General features: G+C 53.8%; 2 protein-coding genes across 5 annotated transcripts in view; both read left to right on the forward strand.

Moving 5' to 3' along the window:
- Positions 1-2,408: 2,408 nt before the first annotated feature.
- LOC104010607 (caspase recruitment domain-containing protein 8) lies at positions 2,409-14,694 on the forward strand. The gene is made up of 11 exons (XM_087768458.1): positions 2,409-2,474; positions 3,387-3,425; positions 3,709-3,779; positions 4,191-4,256; positions 5,134-5,195; positions 5,279-5,499; positions 6,830-7,089; positions 7,699-7,824; positions 9,875-10,019; positions 11,227-11,268; positions 12,889-14,694. The coding sequence occupies exons 1-11, from the start codon at positions 2,441-2,443 to the stop codon at positions 13,149-13,151; spliced, it is 1,329 nt and encodes a 442-aa protein (XP_087624584.1). The 5' UTR covers positions 2,409-2,440; the 3' UTR covers positions 13,152-14,694.
- POLE (DNA polymerase epsilon, catalytic subunit) overlaps positions 12,893-23,036 on the forward strand; it is a 36,279-nt gene continuing 26,135 nt past the window's right edge. For 3 of the 4 annotated variants that reach the window (XR_015707166.1, XM_087768455.1, XM_087768456.1), the window contains exons 1-13: positions 15,713-15,955; positions 16,148-16,228; positions 16,308-16,352; positions 16,499-16,591; positions 17,170-17,324; positions 18,253-18,394; positions 18,722-18,802; positions 19,082-19,189; positions 19,606-19,716; positions 19,958-20,043; positions 20,622-20,741; positions 21,534-21,666; positions 22,336-22,449. Coding sequence is in view for 3 of the 4 variants with exons in the window: in XM_087768455.1 (XP_087624581.1) it covers positions 15,713-15,955; positions 16,148-16,228; positions 16,308-16,352; positions 16,499-16,591; positions 17,170-17,324; positions 18,253-18,394; positions 18,722-18,802; positions 19,082-19,189; positions 19,606-19,716; positions 19,958-20,043; positions 20,622-20,741; positions 21,534-21,666; positions 22,336-22,449 (1,512 nt within the window). In the remaining variant the exon portion in view is untranslated. Of the gene's footprint in view, positions 13,018-15,712; positions 15,956-16,147; positions 16,229-16,307; positions 16,353-16,498; positions 16,592-17,169; positions 17,325-18,252; positions 18,395-18,721; positions 18,803-19,081; positions 19,190-19,605; positions 19,717-19,957; positions 20,044-20,621; positions 20,742-21,533; positions 21,667-22,335; positions 22,450-23,036 lie in introns of those variants that run through there. The other variant, XM_087768457.1, reaches the window with a different exon arrangement.

Below are 23,036 nucleotides of genomic sequence, written 5' to 3' on the forward strand. Positions count from 1 at the left end.
GCGGGGCGGAGCGGGGCGGAGCGGGGCTGTCCGCCCGCCCGGGACACGGCACCGGCGGCGGGGAGCGGAGCGCGGGGGTCCCCGCCGGCCCTTCCCACTCCCAGGGCACACGGGGCGTGGGTGGCCACGCTGGCCCCGGGCACGCAAAGAGGCGGTTTTGCTCCCGCTCGGTTGAGCAGGGGTGGGCATGGCCGCCTGCAACCAGGGTTATTCCTGCCCTCTTGGAAATAAGCTGTCCCGACCTTTCCCAGGTCGCTTGTTTTACATTTTCCTTCTGGATTCACATTTTTCCGCTCTCCCCTTGGAGACAGGGATCTCTTTCCCTCCTTCCCTGGCAACATTTCTGTTCTCTCCTGTAAACTATTTTCCTTCTCCATCATACCCTGTTTGGCAGAGTGGCAGCATCTCTGTGTGCCTTTTCTTATTGCATGCCCCAAATATGTCCTTTATTTTCCCTCTATGACTTTTGAGACCACCCTGGATACAGAGGAAGGTTTTCTCTCCCCTGGATACAGATTGTCTTGGGTCGCTGCCATCTTACACCCTGATTATACGACTCCCTGCGGTTGTCCAGGTGGTTCACTGCCCTCTGATGCACAGCTTTAGTTCTTTGCTCCCTGTTCCCAATGAGATGAGAGGCTCAACCGGGCTGTTCAGCTGCAGTTTTCACCGCTGTTAAAAAAACTACCCCCGGGTGGAGACTGCAGATGCAGGAGCTCCAGGGAGCCACTTGCCCCCACGGCCTTGCGAGTGGGACTGTGGATCCTTGTGGAGCTGCCTCAGTTTTAAGGCAGGAGAAATGACACCAGGTCCACTGGGTATGTCTGCGGGCAGCAGAGCAGGAGCATCCTTGCATGTGGTGCTGTGCCTAGCTGGGGCACGGTGCAGAGCTCATCCCATGGGCTGCAGTACCGCTAGCAGTGAGGACCCGTGGCAGCCGACGGCCACCTCCGTTTCCATACCCAGCACACAGGATTTTTGACCTCTGGTGTAGAAAACCACTCCTACACAGCTGCCAAGCATACAGCAAGGATTGGGCCTTGGAAGGAGGCGATAAATCACTTTGCAGGGAATTATCCCAACAGTAAGCTCTGTCGGCGGGCCACAGGTGATCAGGCTCGGCTGACACTACAAGCATACAAGACTTGGGGCTGTTTCACTGCACCTTGTGGGGCCGAGCACATCACTCCAGTGGAGGGACGGCGAGACACCAGCAGCACTGTGGGGCTGCGCTGCCCCGGGAACAGCGGGAAATGCAGCTCTGCCTGCAGTGGGGTGACTGGACTAGGGCAAGGACCCGTGACGGCAGGGCGTGTGGGCAGCCCCAGCCCTGAGGGATGGCTGTGGGTCCTCCCTTCCCCATAAATACCGCAGAGCTGTTGGGCGGTGCGTGCCCCTGTCATCGCCATCTCTTGGAGTGCAGCCTTGGGCTCTGGGCACTGACTCCATCACCCTGACACCACTCCCACACTGGGCACCGCCTGGACCACAGGGTCGGTCACTGAAATGTCCTCGTTCCCCCTCTGCCAGGGCAGAGGGAGCCCTGAATGTTGCTGGCAGGTCCTGCCCCTCCTGCCCGGCTCCTGAGCCTGCCCTGAGCACCCTGGGGTGCATGGCAGGGTGCTCAGGCATCCCGGGGCTGCTGGTGAGGGCAGTGGGTGCTGTGGGGCTGGGACTGCGGGTTTGCCCTGAGTGGGACAGTGGTGCCTCACTGCGGGGCTCACAGGGCTATGCCAGTGGTGCCAGGCAGCTGCCCACCTTGCTGCCTACCCTCAGCTCCCTGTTAGCTCTGCAGGGGTCAGGGAGACAATAATCCACAGCCCTGCACCTCCCACCACCCCCAAATTAACCCCCCCACACAGGCCACTGCAGCAGGGACGGGGATGGGCTGGTCCCCCATGCAGCCAGGGGTAGGCAGAGCTGGCAGGAAAGGGAGGGCAGGGATGTGCCGGGGAGAGGGTGAAGGGCAGGCACTGGGGTGACCCCATAACACAGTGGGGGACCCTCTGGCACCCCCAGACCTGCTTTCCAGGCTGGATCCAAGCCTCTGCTGCACCATTCCCTTGGGAAAAAGCTCTGTCCTTGCCTGCCCAGCCCTGCCCTGCCTTCCCCTGCCTTCCCCTGCCTTCCCTGGGGAAGGAAATCCCCGAAGAGGAGCCGGGTGGGGGAAAAGGGGAAAGGGAAAGTAACAAGGGAGAGAGGTTGAGCGAAAGGAGCAGCGCAGGGGAGAAAGCCCAGTGCAGGCAGGAGAAAAAGCCCAGTGCAGGCAGGGAAGAAAGCTGGGTGTGGGCAGGGGTCATGGGCGGGAGGAGGAGCGCTCAGCCAAGGCATGAAGGCGGTTTGACAGCATGTCAGTCCTGACGTCATCTGGTGCTTTCGGTTTCTTGGGAAGTGACGTAGTCGGAGCCTCAGGTCTTCTGGGATAGCCAGAAGAGTCAACATGGCGAAGCGGGAGCCCGAGGCCGACAGCCATGGTGAGTTCTGCATCTTCATTAAGATTTTGTGGGGCAAAACATTTGCAGTGCCAGTGCCCCTGGATGACAGTGTGCAGGAGCTTAAGGCCAAGCTGAACGCACAGGATTCCTCCCTGACCCCCGAAATCATAGAATAATAGAATCGTCAAGGTTGGAAAAGACCCTTAAGATCATCGAGTCCAACCGTCAACCTATCACTGCCAAATTCATCTATACCATGTCTTCAAGCACCGTATCTATTTGTTCTTTAAATACCTCCAGGGATGGAGACCAAATGGGGGTGCTGCTCTATGATAGCAGACAGATGGAGGACAACCTGACCCCCTGACACTATGAAATCACACCCAGCTGCTTTTTGTACCATACACTTACATAGAAGTGCAGGGTGGCCCAGGGGAGGTTGGTGAGGATCCGTCTGGAGGTGAGAAAGAGGGAGTGGGCGCAGCTTGGGCTGTGTCCCAAGGAGGGACCCTGGACCACAGGCAAGAGGGAAGGGGCAAGGCAGCTGCGGCTGTATGTGCACCAGGGAGCTGCCAGAGCAGACTTGCACTGGAAGGTGGGAAGAAGGCAAGGGCTCAGGGAGGCACCTATAGAGGAAGAAGGTAGGAGGGAGAGGAGGGACTTTGTTCCTGGAAGCTGAGCAAGAAATCTGCTCCCTGCATGGCAGCGGGGAGGGAGGGAGAGGCGGAGGTTGGGAGCATGTTCTCAGCCCTGCAGTGTACTGCCCTCCTGGAATGGGCAGCTGGGTGGGATTCCTGGTGCCCAGCAGCTTGGTGTGAGTGGGCACAAACTGGCAGGGAGAGGTTTCATAGCAATGGCGTGAAGAAGAGGGAGAGGATGGGCAGAGGATGGATACTCCTCTGGACATGACCTGGCTCCTGAGCGCTCCTCTACTTTGTGTTGCTGTTGCAGTGCGAGTTGATGATGAAGCTGTCAATCCTGAATTTTCAGGTAAGGTCATTCCCTGCTCCTCACTGACAAACTGGTGCAGCAGGGCTCGTGGAGCTGCACAGTGGTGAGCGTAGGACCTCAACTCACTGTATGGTGGTGAGGATGTCCCTGCCATGGTTCATGGAGGAGGGTGTGGAAGTTGCAGCAGATGTGGGAGGATGCAGTGGTACATGAGAGGACCAGTGCGGCTAAGGGGATCGGGAAGGTTGGGTGACAGCTTCTTGAAGATGGCTTCTTCTCTCAAACATGAAGCAAAAATGACAATGTCTTCCTGTTGTTCCAGTCTTACCCATAAAGATGCAGGGGCTAAGTCCTCACAAGTCTCTGACAGACGAGGCCTCGACAAACACAGAGGTGAGGTCTTGCAGGACACAATGACTGAGGCTGGGGTGCCTGAGTGAGGAGCACCACAGGGCTGGGGACGAAGGCACGGCTGCAGTGCACAGGCTCACAGCCAGCCCTGCGGATGTGGGATCTGGCATTGCCCATCACCACTGCAGCACCGCGCCAGGTGGCCCAAGTTGGTGGGTGCTGCGCTTGGTCCCAGCAGAGGGACCTCACCCTGCCAGCAGGCCAGGCAGGCACAGCTCCTGTGCCAGCCTGTTTCCGCCCTGCAGGAGCAGGGAACAGGGACACCACTATGCCTGACACTGGGGGTGTTGCTCATACTCTCAGAAGACCTCTTTTCCTGCGTCCAGCAGGCAAGCACGACTGCAGGGGAGAAAGCCAGCTTGCGAGTGCTTTCTCCTATGTTTCCCTCTGCAGGAGACCTTCTGCTGGCTGAACCTGGGCTCACCACTGCGGGGAAACTGCTTGCTCTGCATGTGGGAGGTAAGGGCTTTGCCCGTCCTGGCAGGGCACTGTTGCACCCAAAGGAAATGGCACAGCAGGGAGCCTGGGACTGGCCCTGGCTGTCACCTGGGAGGTGGGGTGTGCCTTCAAAACCTGTTATTTGCAGCAATTCTTCATGCTCCAGAAGAGTCCAGTGCTTTTTGCTATGCTAACTCAGCATATGCTGCCCCAGTTTTCAAGTTCATGGGAAGACATATTCTACCTGCTAGCATCCCAAATTTATTCTTGCTGCTAAACATTTCGTCTGCCTGTAGCCACTGTCCTCTCTGCTGATACACCATGGCAGAAAGGGAACAGCCCAGGCATTACTCACAAGAAAGTCAGCAGCTAACAACATTTTCTCTCTCTTCCTGTCTGGAATTCCCATTTGCAAAATACATCCTAAAAATCAGTGGATGAAATGTAGTTTGGAGCTCCGGGAGCTGCTCCGTGCGTCCACCCTTTATGTTTCCTACTGATGCATGGGGGATGCATGGACTAACTGATTCTTTCCCCACCCCAGTGGCATCTACCCAAGCAGGGCTAAGTATTCAGTCCTCCTTGCTGTGCCTGTGCGCAGGATTTCTCTTGGGCACCACTACAGGGATCCACATTAAAGAGGTCATGAGCCTCAGACATGGCCAGTGCTTGTTTCGGATCCCAGGGCAGAAGAGTTGCCAGTCAATGATTTTTCTGGACTCTTCACTGAGGAGAATGATGCCTTTCTGGGCACCAGACAGCAGCTGCTGGTCCCCTGCTCCGAGCTCCCATGCCAAGCTGCATCATGCTTCACTGTAAATCCCAGCACGCTTCCTGCAAGCAGCACCCAGTGCGCAACACCCCATTCAGTCCCAAAGTGGATGCACTTGTGTTGCAGGATCTTCCAGAAGTGACGCCAAAGATAATCAAAGACTTTTTGAAGAACTGCATCACGTACCGGTAAGAGCTGTCAGGCAAAGCAGGAGCACCTTCCAAAAGCCCTGTCCCAGGTGGCATGAGCCTGTTGTCCCTCCCACCTGCAGAGCTCACCTCCACAGCGCAGGCGTCTTCCGGTGCTCCATCACACGCCTCAGCTTCGAGGTGAAGTCGGCAGTGACCATCACCTACAGATATGCCACCTGGACCAGGCACCTGAGCAAGGCTGACCAGGACATGTGGGTGCCCGCTGGACCCCTCTTCCACATCGAGGTGCAACCTGAGGTCGTGCAGGCGGTGCATCTCCCCCACTTCATCTGCCTGGCAGGTACAGCAGCTGCAGGGACGTGGGTCTCCCAAGCCACCATCCCCAGGGATGTCTCTGGCTCCTTGGAGACCTCACTCCAGACAGGGCCAAACTCTCCCTCCCCTCCAAGATCCCCTGTACTCCCTTGTATTCCTCTGCTTTGCTTTGGCATCCTTCATCCTTCTCCCACTTCCTGTCAAACCTTCACAGTGGTCCCTTCCCCAGCTCCCGCTCCACACCACCAGCCCCTCCTCGCCCACCTTCTCCTCCCAGCTGCCAAGATGACCCCCAGGCATTACCCCAGCCCAGCTGCAGATCAACCCCTGGGCTCCCTGGAGAGTTTCTCAGCTCTTTGCATCTATAGCAGCTGTGGATGTCAATGGCCGTCCCTGCTCTGCTCCACCGGGACATGAGCTGGCCGGCTGCGCTCACCACCCACAGGCTGGGCCACCCTGGGGTGGGATGCAATAGGTCAGAGCTGGTCCGGGCAGAAGAAAAAGTGGAGCGAAATTGTCCGTTTTCACCCAGGCAACGTGAGGCTTGGCTCTGGGTCCTCTGCCCTGCAGTGATCTTAACGAGCCACTGTTAATGAGCGGAGAAGGAGTGTCAGCACCCGCAGCTGGGCTGCGGAGCATGCAGAGGAGTCCCAGTCCCCTGTGCTGGGAGGCCCTGACACAGGCACCAGGTGTGCTGGCTGAGGGACTCTTCCTGGCAAATCTGTGTCCTCTTCCGAAACAGAGCACTCTGCAAAAGAAGTTTCTTGTTGTGTGGCTCCATCTCCTGCCCAGGGCCTGGCAAGCACAGCCACGTCAGCCGACAAGTGGTTCTACGCACTCTTCACTGACATGGCTGTGCTAAGCAAAACGTTGTAACTGTATTAATCTGTCAAGTTAATAGCGAAGTGTCCTCCAGAGATAATCCAGGTGACTGGGCATCAGCAGAGCTCTCTGACCCAGTCATCCCTAGGGATGTCACCTTGGCATGTTCAGGCTGCTCTGGTTATCAAAAACTAGAGTGACTTGTCACACAGCAACCATCTGCTTCCCCAGTACGTGGTGGTGTGGCACTTGTACTCAGGATGCTGCATGGGTACAGTCTGACAATTTTCACGGTCCCCAGGTGCCACCTTCAGATTTGCAGTTTTCTGAGCCCACAGGAAGACTGCCAAAGGCCTGCAACTCCCTGACAAACCCCAAAAGCCCAGGGTACACATGGGACCTAAAGCAGAGCATGTTATTATGTGTGGGTGCATGTCTGCTTTCTGTTGCTAAAGCCTTAAAGAGAAAGAGGCAGCCTAAGAGGGTGCCAGGACAACTAATCAGAACCTTGTTGCCTTTGCTGTCTTTTGCAGGACATGTAAATACCAGCCTGTGCGCCATTGCCCATTTTAAATCTGGGAAGATGACCCTGGAGAGACCAACCAGGCTGATGACTTTCTCTGCTGTTCTGGAGAAGCCCAGCTTCTCACTGCTTGGGGTGCTTTGGAGGAAGTTACGTTCAACCTTAAATTCATTCCCTATGCACTCCTTGGTGCTGATCTTCCAGCAGCTCAGTGCTGCAAATACAACTCTTCACCTCTACTTGATCCCAGATGACAACTCTGTGAAGCAGGTAAGACGGAGGGAGCTTGACCAGGTTAAAAAAGGATGACATCTTGGGTGGCTGCAGTAGCAGGGACTGGATTTGATAAGCAGAGATGCCTCCCAGTTTTTCTGCCACCAGCCTCTGATTCACACACGGTCCTGTGCCCCCATCTCCCACCACAGGACCACATCCTTGCTCCTGCCTCCCCCACTCTCCTCTTTCACAGATGTCTCCAGGAATCGCTGTCCGTGTTTTCGGCTCAGACAGTGTGTCCTAGCACGACTGAAGCAATTGCACAGGATGGTCTGCAACACGGAGCAGATGTAGGACTTGCTGGCCGCTGCCAGGCACAGCAATAAGTGGCTGCATACCAGCCATTCTCCTATTGTGTGCAAGCCCTTACCCTCTTTCACAGCATGACAGTGCATTACCCTGCCCATGTTCCTGCCTGCACACGGTAGGTTCCTGCCTGCGCCGAGCGGGAGCTGCCTGGCCCCTGAAGCACAGCACTGCCTGTAATACACATTCAGCAGTCTGTTCTGACTGGGTTGGTCTCTTCTTGACTTTCTGAGGGCTACCTCCAGTTCACAGCTCTTTTTTTTTTCCTTTCTCAAAAGCAATGCTTGATGTTTACAGGCCGTTGAAAAACAAGAAATGAACTGGAATTCAAAGCTTATTCCCAAGCCTCCTCCATTCAACCCTCTGTTCTTCGGCAGCAATTACCAGGTGACCAGTACAAGTTCCGTGGTGATAACACCTGTAGTAAGTGGGATTGTTCCTTTTTTTTTTTTTTTTTTTGCAGTGAAATAGAAAATACAAAAAGTCTCTGTCTTCAGCCATATTCTGCTACCAGAATCTGTCTTACTAGGTCTCAGAGTCAGAGGTGCAGGGAGCTGTACTGGTTACAAGTGGCAATGGTATTTCATGATACACATCCCCAGAAAGAGCACGGAGCACACCCCAAAGGCCCAAAGGGGCTGTGTTTTTTTTCCTTATGGCAGAAATCATAATATGGGACTTGTTGGACTTACCATAGCTGCATATCAAGAAGAAATTTCAGAGGTGTTGACTCAGATGTGGTCCCAAGTCCTTCATCTTCATCTCTTCTGCAGTGAGTTTTGTTCAGCTTAGGAGCAGTACTGGAGAGAGACTTTCTCTCTATGCCATGATGTGACAAGACTTCTTTCTCTATTGAAACTCCACTTGAGAATTTCTGATTTTGAGCACCATGTCCTGTGGCAATCAGATTGCAATGGCTGGGAAAATCTGGGAAGATTTGGCCATTTAGTCCTTGTGGTTACTTGTTTTGCACAGGAGTCTGTGACATCCTGAGAGCAGCTGATGACAGTCCAATGGCATGTTCATGGCTGGTTATGAAAATCTCCTTTCATGGGTCTGCACTGCGCCATAATTGTGAAAAGGGAATCAGAGAAATTTAGGTTGAATGGGACCTCAGGAGGTCTCTGGTACAACCTCTTGCTCAAAGCATGTGGGTTTTAAAGTTAGATCAAGGTGCACTCACAGCTATGTCAAGGTTGAATATCTCCAAGGATGGGGATACCACAGCCTCTCTGGGTCTCTAGTCCAGTGTTGTAACACCCTCATTGTGTTTTTTTTTCCCCTATTATCTAATCGGAGTTTCCCTCGCTGCAGCCTGTGCCTGTTGCCTCTCATCTCATTGCTGTGCACCTCCAGGAGGCTGGCTCTGTCTTTTCTTTAGTGCCCCTTTACATAGTTAAAGACAGTGATTAGTTCTCCCTGTGACTTTCTCTTTTCCATGTTGAACAAACTCAATTCCCTCTGCTTCTGCTTGCATATTGTGCAGTCCAGCCTGGAGCTGGCCTTGCTCCAGGATGTCCATGTCTTTCTTGTACTGGGAAGCCCCAAACTGGACCCAGTGCCCAGATGTGGTCTCACAAGTGCTGAACAGAGGGAAGGAATCCCTGACCGCACTGTGCTGTCTGTGGTCTTGCTAACACAGCCTGGGATGCGGCTAGCCTTTGCTGCCAAGGCACACTGCCGACTCCTGTTCAACTTGCATGCCCACCAGGACTCCAAGTCCTTCCCCGTGAAGCTGCTTTCTGTGTCCACCCGGTGCCCAGGCTCTTGTCTGCTGTGGGGCTCTTCCAACCTAGATGCAGGACTCTACGTTTGCCCTTGCTGAATTGCATGAGCTTCCTGCCAGCTAAGTTCTCCAGCTTATTCATCATCCTCCCTTGCAGCTACAGCCCTGCTACTGAGCTGAGCGCAGCCCCAAACAGCCAGGGCCTTCAGCTTAATTGAGAGACAGTCTTAAACCTGTGAAGCACGAGGTAGGGTTTGGCTTTCCCACTTCCTGGAATGACCAGGTAGTAACTGGGCACTCTGCCCTGAAGAGCGGTTGTAAAGATGACAGAGCCAAGCTCTCAGCAGTGTCAGGTAAAAGCAGTAAAAGCCGTAAGTTGAAACCTGGGAAGTTCAGGCCGAATGTTAGGAAAAATTTTATCGCTCAGTGGAGATGCAGCCATCAGAGAAGGTTAGAAGGTGGTGAATCTCTGCTCTTTGAGGTTTTCAGTACTCAGCTAGACAAAGCCCTGGCTGAGCAGATCTAGAGTTGGCATTGGTCTGTCTTTGAGAGGTAGGTCAGATAAGACACTCGAAAGGTCCCTTCCAACCAAAATTTGTGATATTGGCAGCATAGCAGAGCCGTGACGTGTGCATCTTCCCTTGTCTTTCCTCTTGCTGGTATGGCCAGGAAACACAGGATGATGTATGCGAATTCACTGCAGCTCCCTGTGGTGAGAGAGACTCAACTTGCTTCTTACCTTTACAGCCATACTTGCCATTTTGCTACAAGGGTCCGAAGGAACAGCAGCTCTTTGTCGAGATCTACATCAGGAACATGGCAGAGGAAATTGAGCTCCTTATGACAGACATACCCAATGACACCGTGGTCTGGAAGGCATCACTGAGATCAGGTAGGGACAGCAGGTCCATCTAGGGGCTCATTCGCCTTAGCAAAAGCAGAGGTGCACCACCCAAGCAGACCTCACGCATTTCGTGGTCACAGTCGTCTATGCATCCTGCAGGGAAAGCAAACTGCGTATGCAGCAATTGGCCACTGAAGAATAGGGACCTGATAGGACACCCCAATGTCAGTAGACCAGAGCTTCAGATTTAACGTGGAGTTTCAGATGTTGGGGTTTAAGAGAGCACAACAGCACTATCGGCGTCTCTCTGTTCTCTTGGCTACTGTTTGCGCAGAAATCTCACTTATTTTTAAAAGTCCATTAATGTAGCAAACACCCACAGACGTGCTAGTGCAACCACTGTGTGATGCAGAGGAGGTAAGGGGAATACCAAAATTTAAGTGAAAATCAACGTCTTAAAAAAATACATGTTCCAGCCAGCAATACTCTTCTAGATTTGCTGGGTGTGACATCAGTGTGTGAAACACCCAGAGCGCACAGGATCGGGGCAAGGCCTGATGGACCAGAGTCTGCCTTCCCACGCATCTCTGCTCACAGCGGCATGATGAACAGGGCATGCAGCAAGCCTGCTGATGGTGTGGGGACTGCTCTCTTGTGGCATCAAGAGACCATTGCTTATAACTATCCTGCTTTAGGGCTGACTGTACTGACTTGGCTCCCATGCAGAACTTCGGTCAGGAGAGCAGATGATGGAGGCAGAAGGAGCAGGGTTAGTGGTGGCAGGTGCCAAGACTCGTGTTCTTGTGTCTTCTGGGAGGACAGAGGTGCACCCAGCTCCAGAGCAGCATGTTCCTAATCTCCATGCCCCTCTGCCCAGCTGCTGCCACATTGGCTTAGCAGCCACCGCACGTGCCATTAACTTCACGTAGCAACACATGCCCATGGGGTCCCCTGTGGGAAAGATTGGCAGAGGAGCTGCGGGCAGCAGCAGCTCACAGGCGCAGGGTATGGTACTGCTCGGCATGCCCTGAGACCCTTTCTCTGTTAGTCTAATCCAGCACCCCCTAAAATTAACACCTACAACCATGCAGAGCCCAGGACCTTTTATTGAGTTCTCTACAGATGGGCAGGAACAGTAGGAGGAATGGCTAATGGCTTTCTGGAGGATTAGGCTCCTCAGGAAGGTGTCGTGGAAGATTAGGCACCATCATTTCAGTGATGGCATATTCAGTGATCTCTCTTCTTTCTCTTTCAGGTGATATTACTCTTCCTGCTCATGTCTCCAAGATCTTGTCAGGTCAGTAGAGTGTTTCAGAGCTGCATTTCTAGAGTCTGAATCTGTTTCTTTGGAGCTGACCATCGTCTGGTTTAAAGCAGATATCAGCCTCTTTTCCCATCCCTATGATAGTTTCTAGACAAAAAGCCTTGAAAGCTGGCAACCTCAAACTTTTCTTCCCACTTTGCTGGCAGTATGCTCTGTGCCATGCTGGTGGGTAAAGTGGCATAGTGCAGGTGACCCTCCAAACTGGTTTCCCTTCTTTGGGGACAGACATGCTGTTGTTACAGAGAATGAGCTGCAGCTAGTACAGTTCATGGTGGTACAGCTGCTGCATCCCATACAGCCAGCTCAGGGGCTGACGGCCCCTGTGCCAAACGGGAGCATTTTCCATGGGAGTGATGCCCCTGGGAAGGAGCCTGCAACCAGGCGTTGGCAGAGGGGACGGCAGGGCCACCTTTACAGCAGCTCCAGGAGTTTCTAACCAAGGGGCTTTGCTTTCCACTTGCTTCAAATACAGTAACAACAAATATGCTGCCCAGCAGTTTTGCAGGTATTATCCCAGCCTAATTTCTCCAGGGCCACAACACTTCATCATTACCTCTTGCATCTCATTTTACTAATGAAAGGCCAGATCCAAGAGGACACCCAGGAAGCTAAGCCACAGGTTGAGGCAGATAGGCCTGGCTCGGATAGACACAAATTTGGACATTTCAGCATTATTCTTTTTCCTTGCCATGCACATGGAGTCACCACACTGGCCAACAACCTGCGTGAGAGCACCAGGAGAGTAGGGTGGCAGAAAACAGCAAGGACAGGACAACGGGCAATGGTTTTAAACAATAAGAGGGCAGGTTTAGATTGGACATAAGGAAGAAATTTTTTACACTGAGGGTGGTGAGACACTGGAACAAGTTGCCCAGAGACGTTGTGGATGCCCCATCATTGGAAGTGTTCAAAGTCAGGCTGGATGGGGCTTTGAGCAACCTGATCTGGTGAAAGATGTCCCTGCCCATGGCAGGGGAGTTGGACTAGGTGATCTTTAAAGGTCCCTTCCAATCCAAACCATCCTGTGATTCTACAGGGAGATGCCCGTTTGGGTGCTCACTTCAGCCTCACGTAGGAGGACTGGGTGGAGGCTTGGGAGGAGAAGCCAGGCAGCACTGCCCACTGCACTGACCCGCAGCTTGCTAAGCACCCCACTGGCGTCAGCTGCCTTTCCAGGCTCTGTTTGTAAAACTGCTTGCAATCCTGCAAGATTTCAGAGCTTTGAGCAACCTGTGCTCTGAGTTAGGAGCTCCTCACCTTGCAGGGCAGGGGGCAGGATGGTAACTTCACACCCAGACACTATGGGAATCCCAGAGGGGACAGTTGCCAGCAGCTGATGGGGGCTGCCACCGACCTCATCTCCCCCAGCTCTGACCTCACGTTCCCTGCCTTATTCCTTGCCCTGCCTCCAGTGCTCCTACCGCTGGTGCAGCAGGTGCCCATCCTTTTTGTTGGAGGGATGGAGACACGTGGCTGTGGGACAGGGTGCACAGCCATAGTGTCCGCTGGCTTAGGATGCCACGTACAACATGGCACTCACCTGCAGCTGCCTGGCCAGGTGCAGCGCAGTAACATGGGCTTGGTGTCTGCTAGGCGCAGCCTTCATGAAGAAGCACAAGACCGAGCTTTGCTCCAGGATCAGGCAGCTCTCCACCATTCTGCTGCACTTACGGGATGCAAACATCATCAACAGCGATGAAGAAGAGGAGGTGCAATGTCAAGGTACGAATAAAAAGAGGAACCGAGTTTTGCTGGAGCTAGCTGAGAAGAAAGGGCTGAAGGCCCAGGAGCAGCTTTACCACATCCTCCAAATGAAAGACCCATTCCTCATAGCAGACCTGGAGAAGCACACCTAGGCCTGGGAAAGCAGACCGCTTTTGCTCCCGTTGCTCAGCTTATGGGAGCAACAGAAGGACAGTCAGCTTTACCAGCACCTGAATCCTGACCTTTCAATGCAAAATCCATGGTGCAAAGCAGCAATAAGCCTTCTGAACCACCCAGTCTCAGGCCTGCTTTGCTTGGCTGACTCAGTTGCCAGCAGTGGATGACCAGTGTCACGCCAGCCACTGGTGAGAAGCTGCTGGAACAAGAGACCTTGGTTCCCAATCCAGTGCCAATACCTCAGACCTGTCTGCTTCCCTGAGACAGCCTCTCCAGAAGCTCCAGGCAGCTGCTAGCAGAGGAATTCCCATCACAACAGATATCTCCAGCTCAGCCTCCCTGTCCTCAGTGTCCATGGGCACGGCTGGAAGAGGGGAGCTGCTTTACCACACAGAGCTGTCTGCAAAGGCTTGTTCTCATGCACAAGCCACAGCAAGCCATAGATGTTGTTGTGAACCCGTATCAACATCAAACCTTCCCCTTGTTTCCCTCCAGCCTAGTTTACCCAAATGACCAAAATTCACTAAAGGAGCAAACAAGCATCCTGACCCCAGCAGCAGCTGGGTGAAGGAGCCCCTCCCAAAGAAGCCATGAAAAATAGCAAAGATAAGAGATACAGATTCATGCATCTTCAGGGAAAGTCTGACTCAATAGCAGCTGCTTTATGTTCAAAAGAAAGGCAGCAGATTATTTTTAAATCACATCCTTCGCATCCATAAAGTCAGTTCATTTCTGGATCATGGTGGATGCCTTCACTGATGGCATCCTCCTGCTGTTGAACACACCAGTCAGGGCAGGTGCCGTCTGCTCTGGTGTCCAGTATCCAAGAAGAGATTTTTTGGGTCAAGCTCAGGTGAAATTCAGACTTGCCTAAGTGGAGACAGCAACTTCTGGAGGCTCAAAGGAGCTTCCAGGGAGTGTTGAGTGAAATGGTCCCCACCGCACGTTCTTTGGCTTTGTGGGGTGGAAATGAGACTGCTGCCTTAAGTATTGCTTTATATTTATTCCTTCTCTTGAACACCTGGAGAGCACATCGCTGCTGAAACATGCTGTAAGAGTGTGTCTCTGCTCCGTTAAGGGTCGAGGACCTTCAATGAAACCAGGGGTGATATGAAAAGGAGGAAGCTGGGAACAAGACCATGCAGGGACACAGAACTGGCCACCAGATGACAAGGGAGGCAGTAAAGGGGACCAGACATCACCGCTCGCATTAATTCATGGGCTACCCAGAAACCACAATGGGGCTGGCCCTTCCAGGAGGATCAGCCTGGGCTTTGCAAATGCTGAGCGTGTGAACCAGAGGGACCTGGACATGGGCTGGGAGGGGAGTGAGAATGGACCTGTGGGGATGGGAAGGGGAACCAGGAAGAACAAAGCAGGGGGAGGCAGAAAGGGATATAAAAGGGGCCACTCAGGTATAACCAGGGCCAGTTTAGCTGAGCCTTATGCCTGGTCACCACAGTCTTTGCTATCTTTTTATATTTTCTTATGAAAAGTTTTCTTCAACATTTCTCTGCGTCATCTACTCTCTATCCCGTGTGAGTGTGTGCTGCAAGGACCAAGTGCCAGCTAGTGGTGAGGCCTGTGTGTGGGTCAGGGGATTTGGTGTCACCAACTAGAGTTGAGTGGCGTCCCAGTGCAGCTACTGGAGCGAGTGGGGGTCTTTAACCTCCAGCCGCAGGGTGGGAATGGCGTCCCCAAAACTAGCTACTGGGGAGGGACTGGTGTGAGGTGAATGAGGGGCTCTGTGCAGCTGGAGGTGGACTGTGAGCCACAGCTTGTGTGTCTGGTGGGGAGTGAGAGTATCCCCCCCCAAACCGGGTGTGCGGGGGGTGTGCCTGTGCATTCGCCAGCAAAATTCAAGCTGGACCAGCCGGTGACTCAAGGACGCATGGGGTGGGGCTGAGGGCTGGGGTCCCGGCGGCGGGGCTGGGCAGACAGAGGGGCCACGCCAGTGCTCGGGGGACCCACGAGTGTGCGTGTGCCTGCACTAGTGACCTCCCACCTCTGCCACCCCAGAGGAGGAGGGGCCGGGGCTGGTGTGTGATGTGGGTCCTGTGTGCGGGTGCTGATGACGGCAGCGCCTTGCATGTGGCCGTCCGTGTGTCCTGTGTCTGTCTGTCCATGCGTGTGTCCCTGGGACATCTGCTCAGCTTCGCTGCTGGTTGAATCCACAAAGGGGAAAGCGGCAGCCGCATCCCCCAGCCTGGGCAGGGACCCCGGGTCCCTGGGCTGCAGCGGCCGGGCAGGGGGATCCCGGCGGGGCAGCAGCCGCTCTGCCCCGGCAGCCGGGCAGCCCCGGGGGCCGCTGCCGGGCGGGCAGGGCCTGGCGGGCGGGGGCGCGCCGGGGGCGGGGCGCGCCAGGGCGCTCCACTCGGCATTGGTTGGAGGTGCCTGCGGGGGAGGCGGGACCGCTCTCTGATTGGTGCTCTCGCCGCGGGATGGGGGTGGGGTGGGGTGCTTCGCTCTCGCGGGAACCGGGCGCAGCGCGGGAAATTCCTTCTGCGGCGGCGGGGCGGGCCGGGCCGGGCCGGGGATGGTGCTGCGGGGCGGCGGCGGAGACCCCGAGGGAGCGCGGTGGGGGCGGCGGGCGGGGGGGGCTCGGGAGCCGGCGGCGGGGGCTGACGGCGCGGCGTCTGGCAGGGACGATGGCCCCGCGCTGTCCGCTCTCAAGCGCCTGGAGCGATCGCAACGTACGGACCGGCTGGACGCGCTGTTCGGCTTCGAGCGGCCAGCGGAGCCAGGCGAGCGGACGGGCTGGCTCATCAACATGCACCCGGTACGGATCGGCGGGGCGGGGGGCGAGCAGCAAACCGGGGGGGTCCCATGGAGGGGCCCCGGTAGGGCCCGGGGGGGGTGTCCCATGGAGGGGCCCCGGTAGGGCCCGGGCGGGGCATCCCATGGAGGGGCCCCGGTAGGCCGGGGAGGTCTCACGGAGGGACCTTGCTGAGTCCATGGTGTCCGTGGGCAGACGGAGGTGCTGGATGAGGACCGGCGGTCCGTGAGCGCTGTGGACTACTACTTCATCCAGGACGACGGGAGCCGCTTCAAGGTGGGTCCCTGGGGGGGCCGAGCAGGGCGCAGGGTCCCGTGAGGGGACCCGCTGCCGTCACTCATCTGCTCTCTCCTAGGTGGCCCTACCTTATAAGCCTTACTTCTACATCGCCACCGAGAAGGTGAGGAGGGGACCCTGGGAGGGCTGAGGTCCCCAGGGAAGGGGATGGCAGGTCCCTAGGGAGCTCAAGACCTCCTGGACATCCTGCTTTGGGATGGTCTCCCAAGGGACAGAGCCATGCTGCTCAGCCCCAGGGTCTCTCGGCAGGGCTGCGAGCGAGAAGTGTCCTCCTTCCTCTCCAAGAAGTTCCAAGGGAAGATTGCAAAGCTGGAAACTGTCCCCAAAGAAGACTTGGACCTGGTCTGTATTCCTCTGCCCTCTGTGCTCTTGAGTAGTGGGGGTTTTTTGGACCTTGCACAGCTCTAGCAAAGTAGGAAGGGACTGAGCAGTGAAGCGAAACAGCGCGCTTGACTTCAGTCTGCTAGTGCTGCTTGTGGTGCCTATCAGGAGCGGGTTAGTTATGGCTAATTGCTTATCGGCAGTAATTATGTTCCTGTCCTTGAGCCCATCGGCTATTTCACACTGTGTTCAAGACATTTAATTGCAGGAATTAAAGAATGATTGGAGGAGGAGAGAGTACTGTGGGAGGGGGATGCTGCTCATGCTTGACCTGTTCTTCTTCCTCTTCCCCGGCTGAATCCCGCTTGTGGTCCTGCCTGGACAGGCAGCAGGGATGGCTGGGCCCTTGCTGTGCAGCTCTTGCACTCTTCCCTGACGTGCCCACCAGAGTCTCGTCTCGGTGCTTGACTCTCCCACCTCTTGGCACCTCTTTTTTGGCCAGTTCTTCCACCTGTATCAGTCTAGTCTGCCTTCCCCACCCTCTCTTATGGTGGCTGTCCCTCAGTACTCATCCGTCTGAGCTGGCATTGTCTTTGCAGCCAAACCACCTGGTGGGCCTGAAGAGGAACTACATCAAGCTGTCCTTCAACACGGTGGATGACTTGGTGAAGGTGCGGAAGGAGATCTCTCCTGCTGTGAGGAAAAACAGAGAGCGAGACCAGGCGAGCGATGTCTACACGGCCATGCTGTCGAGGTGGGAGCTCTCCTTAGGGTGGCTGGTCTGTCCCTTGTGTTAATAATTAGGATCCCTTGATTATTTCTTAGATGTCCTCAGAGAAGTGTTGTCCTGCCTGGGGTCTGACCCCAGTTATACCTCTCTGCCACCCGTCTCTGAGGTGGTTCTTCCAGCTCAGTGCTGCGCATCAAGAGACCCCAGAGCCTCTGGGATGTGATGTGCTGTGGTGTTACCTCTGCCTGCCAGTCAAATAGATTCCCTGTCTCCTGAGAAAGGATACTGAGAGACACTGGGCAACCTTTCTTCTAGTTGTGACTAAAGGGGAAAAAAACCCAACAGATGTTTTCTATCTGAATAAAAAGCCAGGCACTTGTTTAGAAGATTGGAAACACCGTTGCAGGCAGGAAAAAAATAAGAAACTTTGTTTTTTAAAGTCAACCAGAATATACACATGAAAAATTCATCCCTCTCTTTGGTTTCCTGGCCCTGAAGTCTGATTTCAGTTGAAACTTGAGGAAGAAGAATCAAGTAAGACGAGTGGTCCCTGCTCACCTGGAAGGTGTACCATCCCAGTTCAAAGTGCTTCCCAGGTTGCCTCATTATGCTTAGACTCGTTACGCTACTTATAAATCCAGTGCCGTAAGAACTGTTCATTATACAGGCATGTGTGGGTTTTGTCTGCCTGTACCTCTGAGCAGACACAGTTCACAAACGTGAGAAAAGGCAAATTTAGACGGCAGTGACGGGACTGCACGTGCTGTTCGTCCCAGGGACGCCTCTGCAAGCGGAGGGGGGTTGCGTGGCGGGGAAGCATTTCCCGTTCTCTCCTCTCCTGTCACTGAGTCCTGCTGCCGGGTGTGACCAGTGCCGTGTGGCTGTCCCTCGCAGCCGAGCCTGCGCAGATGTGCACTCGGGTAAGGCGGCTGCTTCACTCTGCTCCTTGCAGCGCTCTGAGCGGAGGCAGCCTGAGCACAGATGAGGAAGGGGCCTCCAGAAAGGTTGCCAACCAGATGGACAACATTGTGGATATGCGGGAGTACGACGTACCCTACCACATTCGCCTCTCCATTGACCTGAAGATCCATGTAGTGAGTAAAGAATAGAGAAGCTGGAAGAGCTTTGCTTTCCTGCTGCTGTACTCCTGAAGTGCAGCCAGGACAAAAAAGTTTTCTCTCCAGGACCTTTGCAAAGGTGTCGGTGATGATGAGTTCATGTGTAAAGCTTAGTCCCATACTGCTGGGCCTTCTCCTTAGTTAATGACATGCAGAAAAGTTAAATGGTTGATGCACAGCCACAGTTTGAGCCTTTCTTCCGGGCTGCATGTAATTCGCACAGCTCATCCCCAGCAGCCAAACAGAAGTGATGCAAGGAGCTGGCCCCACCGTAAGGCACTGCCCGCCCTCCTCTCTCAACAGGCTCACTGGTACAACGTGCGATACCGGGGCAGCACCTACCCCCCCGAAATCACCCGCCGAGACGACCTCGTGGAGCGACCGGTGAGTGTTGGTCAGGCAGGCATCAGTCTGTCCAGTGCGCAGCTGCTGTGCCCACCCCGATGAGCTGGTTTCTGATGCACTGCTGGTATCACACTGTGATGCGCAGGGGGAAAGCTTTGTTTCTGGGCTTGGGTAGTGATTTTTGGGTTGATAAAGCAGTAAAATGATTACTGGGGAGGGTCTGGTTCACTTGCTGGGCTAGCACTGGACTCAATGGGAATCACTCTTTAACTTCAAGTCAGCTTTAGAATATTTTCTAATGGATTTGGTCCTGCTCAGGATCCTGTTGTTCTTGCCTTTGACATTGAAACTACCAAACTCCCTTTGAAGTTTCCTGATGCGGAGACAGACCAGATCATGATGATCTCCTACATGATTGATGGGCAGGTAAGGGAGAGTAGAATGTTTTCCTCCATGCTCCAGGCCAGTGTTTCACCTCCAACCCAGCTTGCTCCAGGCTTGCCTTGCTGCTGGCTGCTTGGTGTGTGGCTGTGGAAATGAAGTTAAAGTCTGAATGATGCATAAGATACTTAGTTTCGTGGTACCCAGCTCAGGTTGCTGGTGCTCCTCTGAGGGAGCAGTAGTAACCTGGAGAGCACAGGGACAACTCTGCTGTCCCACGTTGTCTCCCTGTGCCCTCCTTAGCTGATGGCCAGCGATGGTTCAGCAGATGACTCCCGAACAGTTGTTTCCCTTTGACAGAGGCTCTGGCTTTCCAGAGGAAAATATCCCATTGTTTGGACAGCATTTTTGGGTTGCCTGCAAGCCAAGTCCTCCTAACTGCCTCCTTGTCACCTCCCTAGGGCTACCTGATCACAAACAGGGAGATCGTCTCTGAGGATATTGAAGACTTTGAGTTTACTCCCAAGCCGGAGTATGAGGGTCCATTTTGTGTCTTTAATGAACCAGATGAAGTAAGTCAGTTCTGCCTAGCAGACTCTTTACCTGCCTGGGGCTCTTGTTGGCCAAAGAGAGCTAATAGCTTGGTAGGCTGCCTGGCTGGGGAACGTAGTGGGTCATGCTTTCATTTCTTGGTAATAAGGGTAAGAGAGGTCAGGTTTGGGCTAGGTGTATGTATGGTATCCACCACCTCTCTGTGGAAGAGAGGAAGTTACTTTATATGTGTATCTTTTCTACTCTTCTGTTTCATCCTAGGCTCATTTAATCCAGAGGTGGTTTGAACATGTTCAGGAGACGAAACCCACCATCATTGTCACGTACAACGGAGACTTCTTTGACTGGTAAGATCAGGAATGAAAGCTAAGCTGGCGAGGTGTTACCTGAGCTGTGGGGCAGGGTCAGGTACTAGCCTCAACATCCTTCCATAGCTCACACAGTGGTGATAGCGTGTGATCCATGCCAACTGTCTGTCCAGTTTGAGCACCTCACCAAATCCTGTGGTCATTGGCTTGGAAGTATAAGCTTCTGTAGACTGCCATCTGCTTGGCTGAGCTGCTTTAAACCCTTGTCAATGTGGCAATGTTGGTGTATGGATGAGCCCAGTCTTGAGAGAGCAGGGAGAAGGTCAAAAGAGACCTGGAGGATATCGGGGAGAGGGGCGCAGGCGAGCCTTTGGGAAGCAAGGGAAGAGGGACCATGCACCTCCACCTCCTGGTGCAGGATGTAAGCACACAGCTTTCCCTCTTGGGTCATGCTGCAATTCTGTCCTGCAGGAAGTTTTCCCTGTGGCCAGATATCACAGATAAATCACAAGAGAAATTCTTTAGGTAGTTGGTAAGAAAGCAGTTGTGAAACCGTTGTCGAAGATGAAGGGAAATGGCTGTTCCGTTCCTTCTCTTCACGTTGCCTCTTTCCCCAGGCCATTTGTGGAAGCAAGAGCAGCAGCTCATGGAATTAATATGTATCAGGAAATTGGGTTTCAGAAGGACAGCCAGGGAGAGTACAAAGCATCCCAGTGCATCCACATGGACTGTCTAAGGTACCAAATGCTGCCCCTCTACCATGTAACTGCATCTTTATCTCTTGAATTTATATAAAATACCTACAGTTGTATTTGAATACTGTCCTTCTGCCTGTTGGAAGCTTTCATGTGTCACACCTCCCTAGGCTGGCGTGATAGTCCATTTCTTTGACTGTGCTGCTTCCCCGTGGCACTCTGCATACTGCAGAAGCTGCCAAGCCTTCCCCATGAAGGGCTATCAGGGCTGTCTCTCCCTGCAGCCTGCTGGTGGCTGTCCTCGGGTGTTTGAGGTCTGATTTGAGGGAGCGGAGAAAGGGTGGGATAAGATCAGGCCATTGGAGTGGGGAACGGACCCAACAGCCTCCTGGCACAGCCAGAAGAGGAAAGGACACATTGTGCATGCATGGGAGAGAGAGAGAAGGTGGGGTTTTTATGTGGGTTTCCTCCACTGGAGCAGTGTCTGGATTTTGGAGGGTGGCTGGCTGTCCTTGCAGTCCTGGTGGTGTCTCCTCCAGTGGTTAACTGTTTCTCTTAAAGCCCCTGAGGGAGTTCGAAGGTGGTAATTCTGAGCAGTGGTGATGGTATGGATAGTGGGGTTTGTCCTGGTTGGGATTTAAGTGCGTTGATAGAGATGCAGGATATCTAAAGCTGGGCACCCTCTTGCTCCACTGTGCTTGGATGCTTGGCTCTTGGCTGTCCTTGGTGAGAGGTCCCCTTTGCAACCGAGGTTCCGTTTGCAAGCCTGAGCCCCTTTTTGAAGGGCAGGGCTGGTTTCTCTGCACAAAGTGGTATTGTCATGATCTTGTCCAGGTGGGTGAAGAGAGACAGTTACCTCCCAGTGGGAAGTCACAACCTGAAGGCAGCAGCTAAAGCAAAACTGGGTTATGATCCAGTGGAGCTGGACCCTGAAGAGATGTGCCGGATGGCTACGGAGGAGCCTCAGGTATTCCCTCCCTGTGCTGTATCTCCTCTGAACAATTGGAAAGCCAGCCTAGAGCAGCCACACTATGATTGAATCTTAAAGTTAAAGTGTTACAAAATGTTTTTGCTTAATGCAGTGGCTTTTGAGAGATTAACTCAATCTGTCTCCCCAAACTGCTGACACCTTAGAAGCACTTGAGCCTGTGGGGAGAAAGAACAGGATTTCTTTGAAGTGGTTCTAGCACTGGCATTGCACTGTATATTTTCTGTATTTATTTAAATCAATGTGAGGTGGCAGGCACCACCTAAATCAGAAACACCACAAAGAGCCATGACTTACCGGAGGGACAAGAAATAGGCTTAGTGCTCCAGGTGTCGCAGGCAGAGGATTTCTGCTGAGGTGCTGGAGCAGCCTCCTGATTCCCAAATGCAGCAGCATCTGTGCCATGAGCTCATCCTCCCCATTTCTTCTCTTTCAAAGCTGACATATCGCTGTGTAATTAGAGATAGAGCAGGGTGTCCTCGGAAGCGAACAGATTATTCTTTACAACCTAGAATAGAGAGAAATACACCTTTCCCTTCTTCCTGCTGATACAAGCATGTCCAGCAGGAGGCAATGAAAGATTATTGTCATTGAGCTGCTCTATCACATGTGATTGGGATTAATTTGCCTCTCACCCTTCCTCGACAGACTCTGGCCACCTATTCAGTGTCCGATGCAGTTGCGACCTATTACATGTATATGAAGTACGTGCATCCTTTCATTTTCGCCTTGTGCACTATCATTCCCATGGAGCCTGATGAGGTGCGTGCACTCATGAAATGATGATTTCTTTGCTGAGCAAAGAGCCACGTCTCCCATGCTGCAGGGACGTTCTGGCCACAGACCTGATTCCCACTGCCTGGGCACTTTCCCATCCATGTCAGGGAAGGTGGATTTGGAGGCTACTCCTTTCTCTCCACAGCCCTGGGGTGTTTTGAGAGAGGTGCCTAAGAACAAGAGACCTGAGGGTTGGCAGTACAGGGCTGGAGTAAGAAAGTATGGCTGATGCTACATGCTCAGCCAAGTTTATTTGCAGTGGTGTCATGCAAAGCTGGGTCTCCTGATGGCTGTTGTCAGCTGTAGGGAGGATGGTTAGGAAGCTGTCTGTGCTAAGCATGTAGGAAATGTCCCTCTGTCCCCACCTGGTTTAGCTTACAAAGATGCTTGACAGTGGAGTAGTGTCAGGAGATGATGGCAGCAGAGGTCTGGAGGTCTTTGCACTGTCCATAGCCTGCTCTCCTCCCAGCCAACGTGAAGGAGTCGGTGTTGGTTTCTCACTTGCTCCCATCGTCCTTGCCGTGGGCTGCAGCACTGCCCACTGCACGGTCACATGTGTGTCACCGGCTGAA

The sequence above is a fragment of the Nipponia nippon genome, unplaced genomic scaffold (genome assembly GCF_047370975.1).
Source record: "Nipponia nippon isolate SJK-2023a ecotype South Korea unplaced genomic scaffold, ASM4737097v1 scaffold_30, whole genome shotgun sequence".
NCBI classification, from domain to species: Eukaryota; Metazoa; Chordata; class Aves; order Pelecaniformes; family Threskiornithidae; genus Nipponia; species Nipponia nippon.

Bases quoted from the DNA above. Each gene is read 5' to 3' on its own strand.
- LOC104010607 (XM_087768458.1), top strand. From the start codon at position 2,441: ATGGCGAAGCGGGAGCCCGAGGCCGACAGCCATG. The intron at 5,500-6,829 runs GTACAGCAGCTG...TGTCTTTTGCAG, and splicing joins CCACTTCATCTGCCTGGCAG to GACATGTAAATACCAGCCTG. The intron at 7,090-7,698 runs GTAAGACGGAGG...TGATGTTTACAG, and splicing joins ATGACAACTCTGTGAAGCAG to GCCGTTGAAAAACAAGAAAT.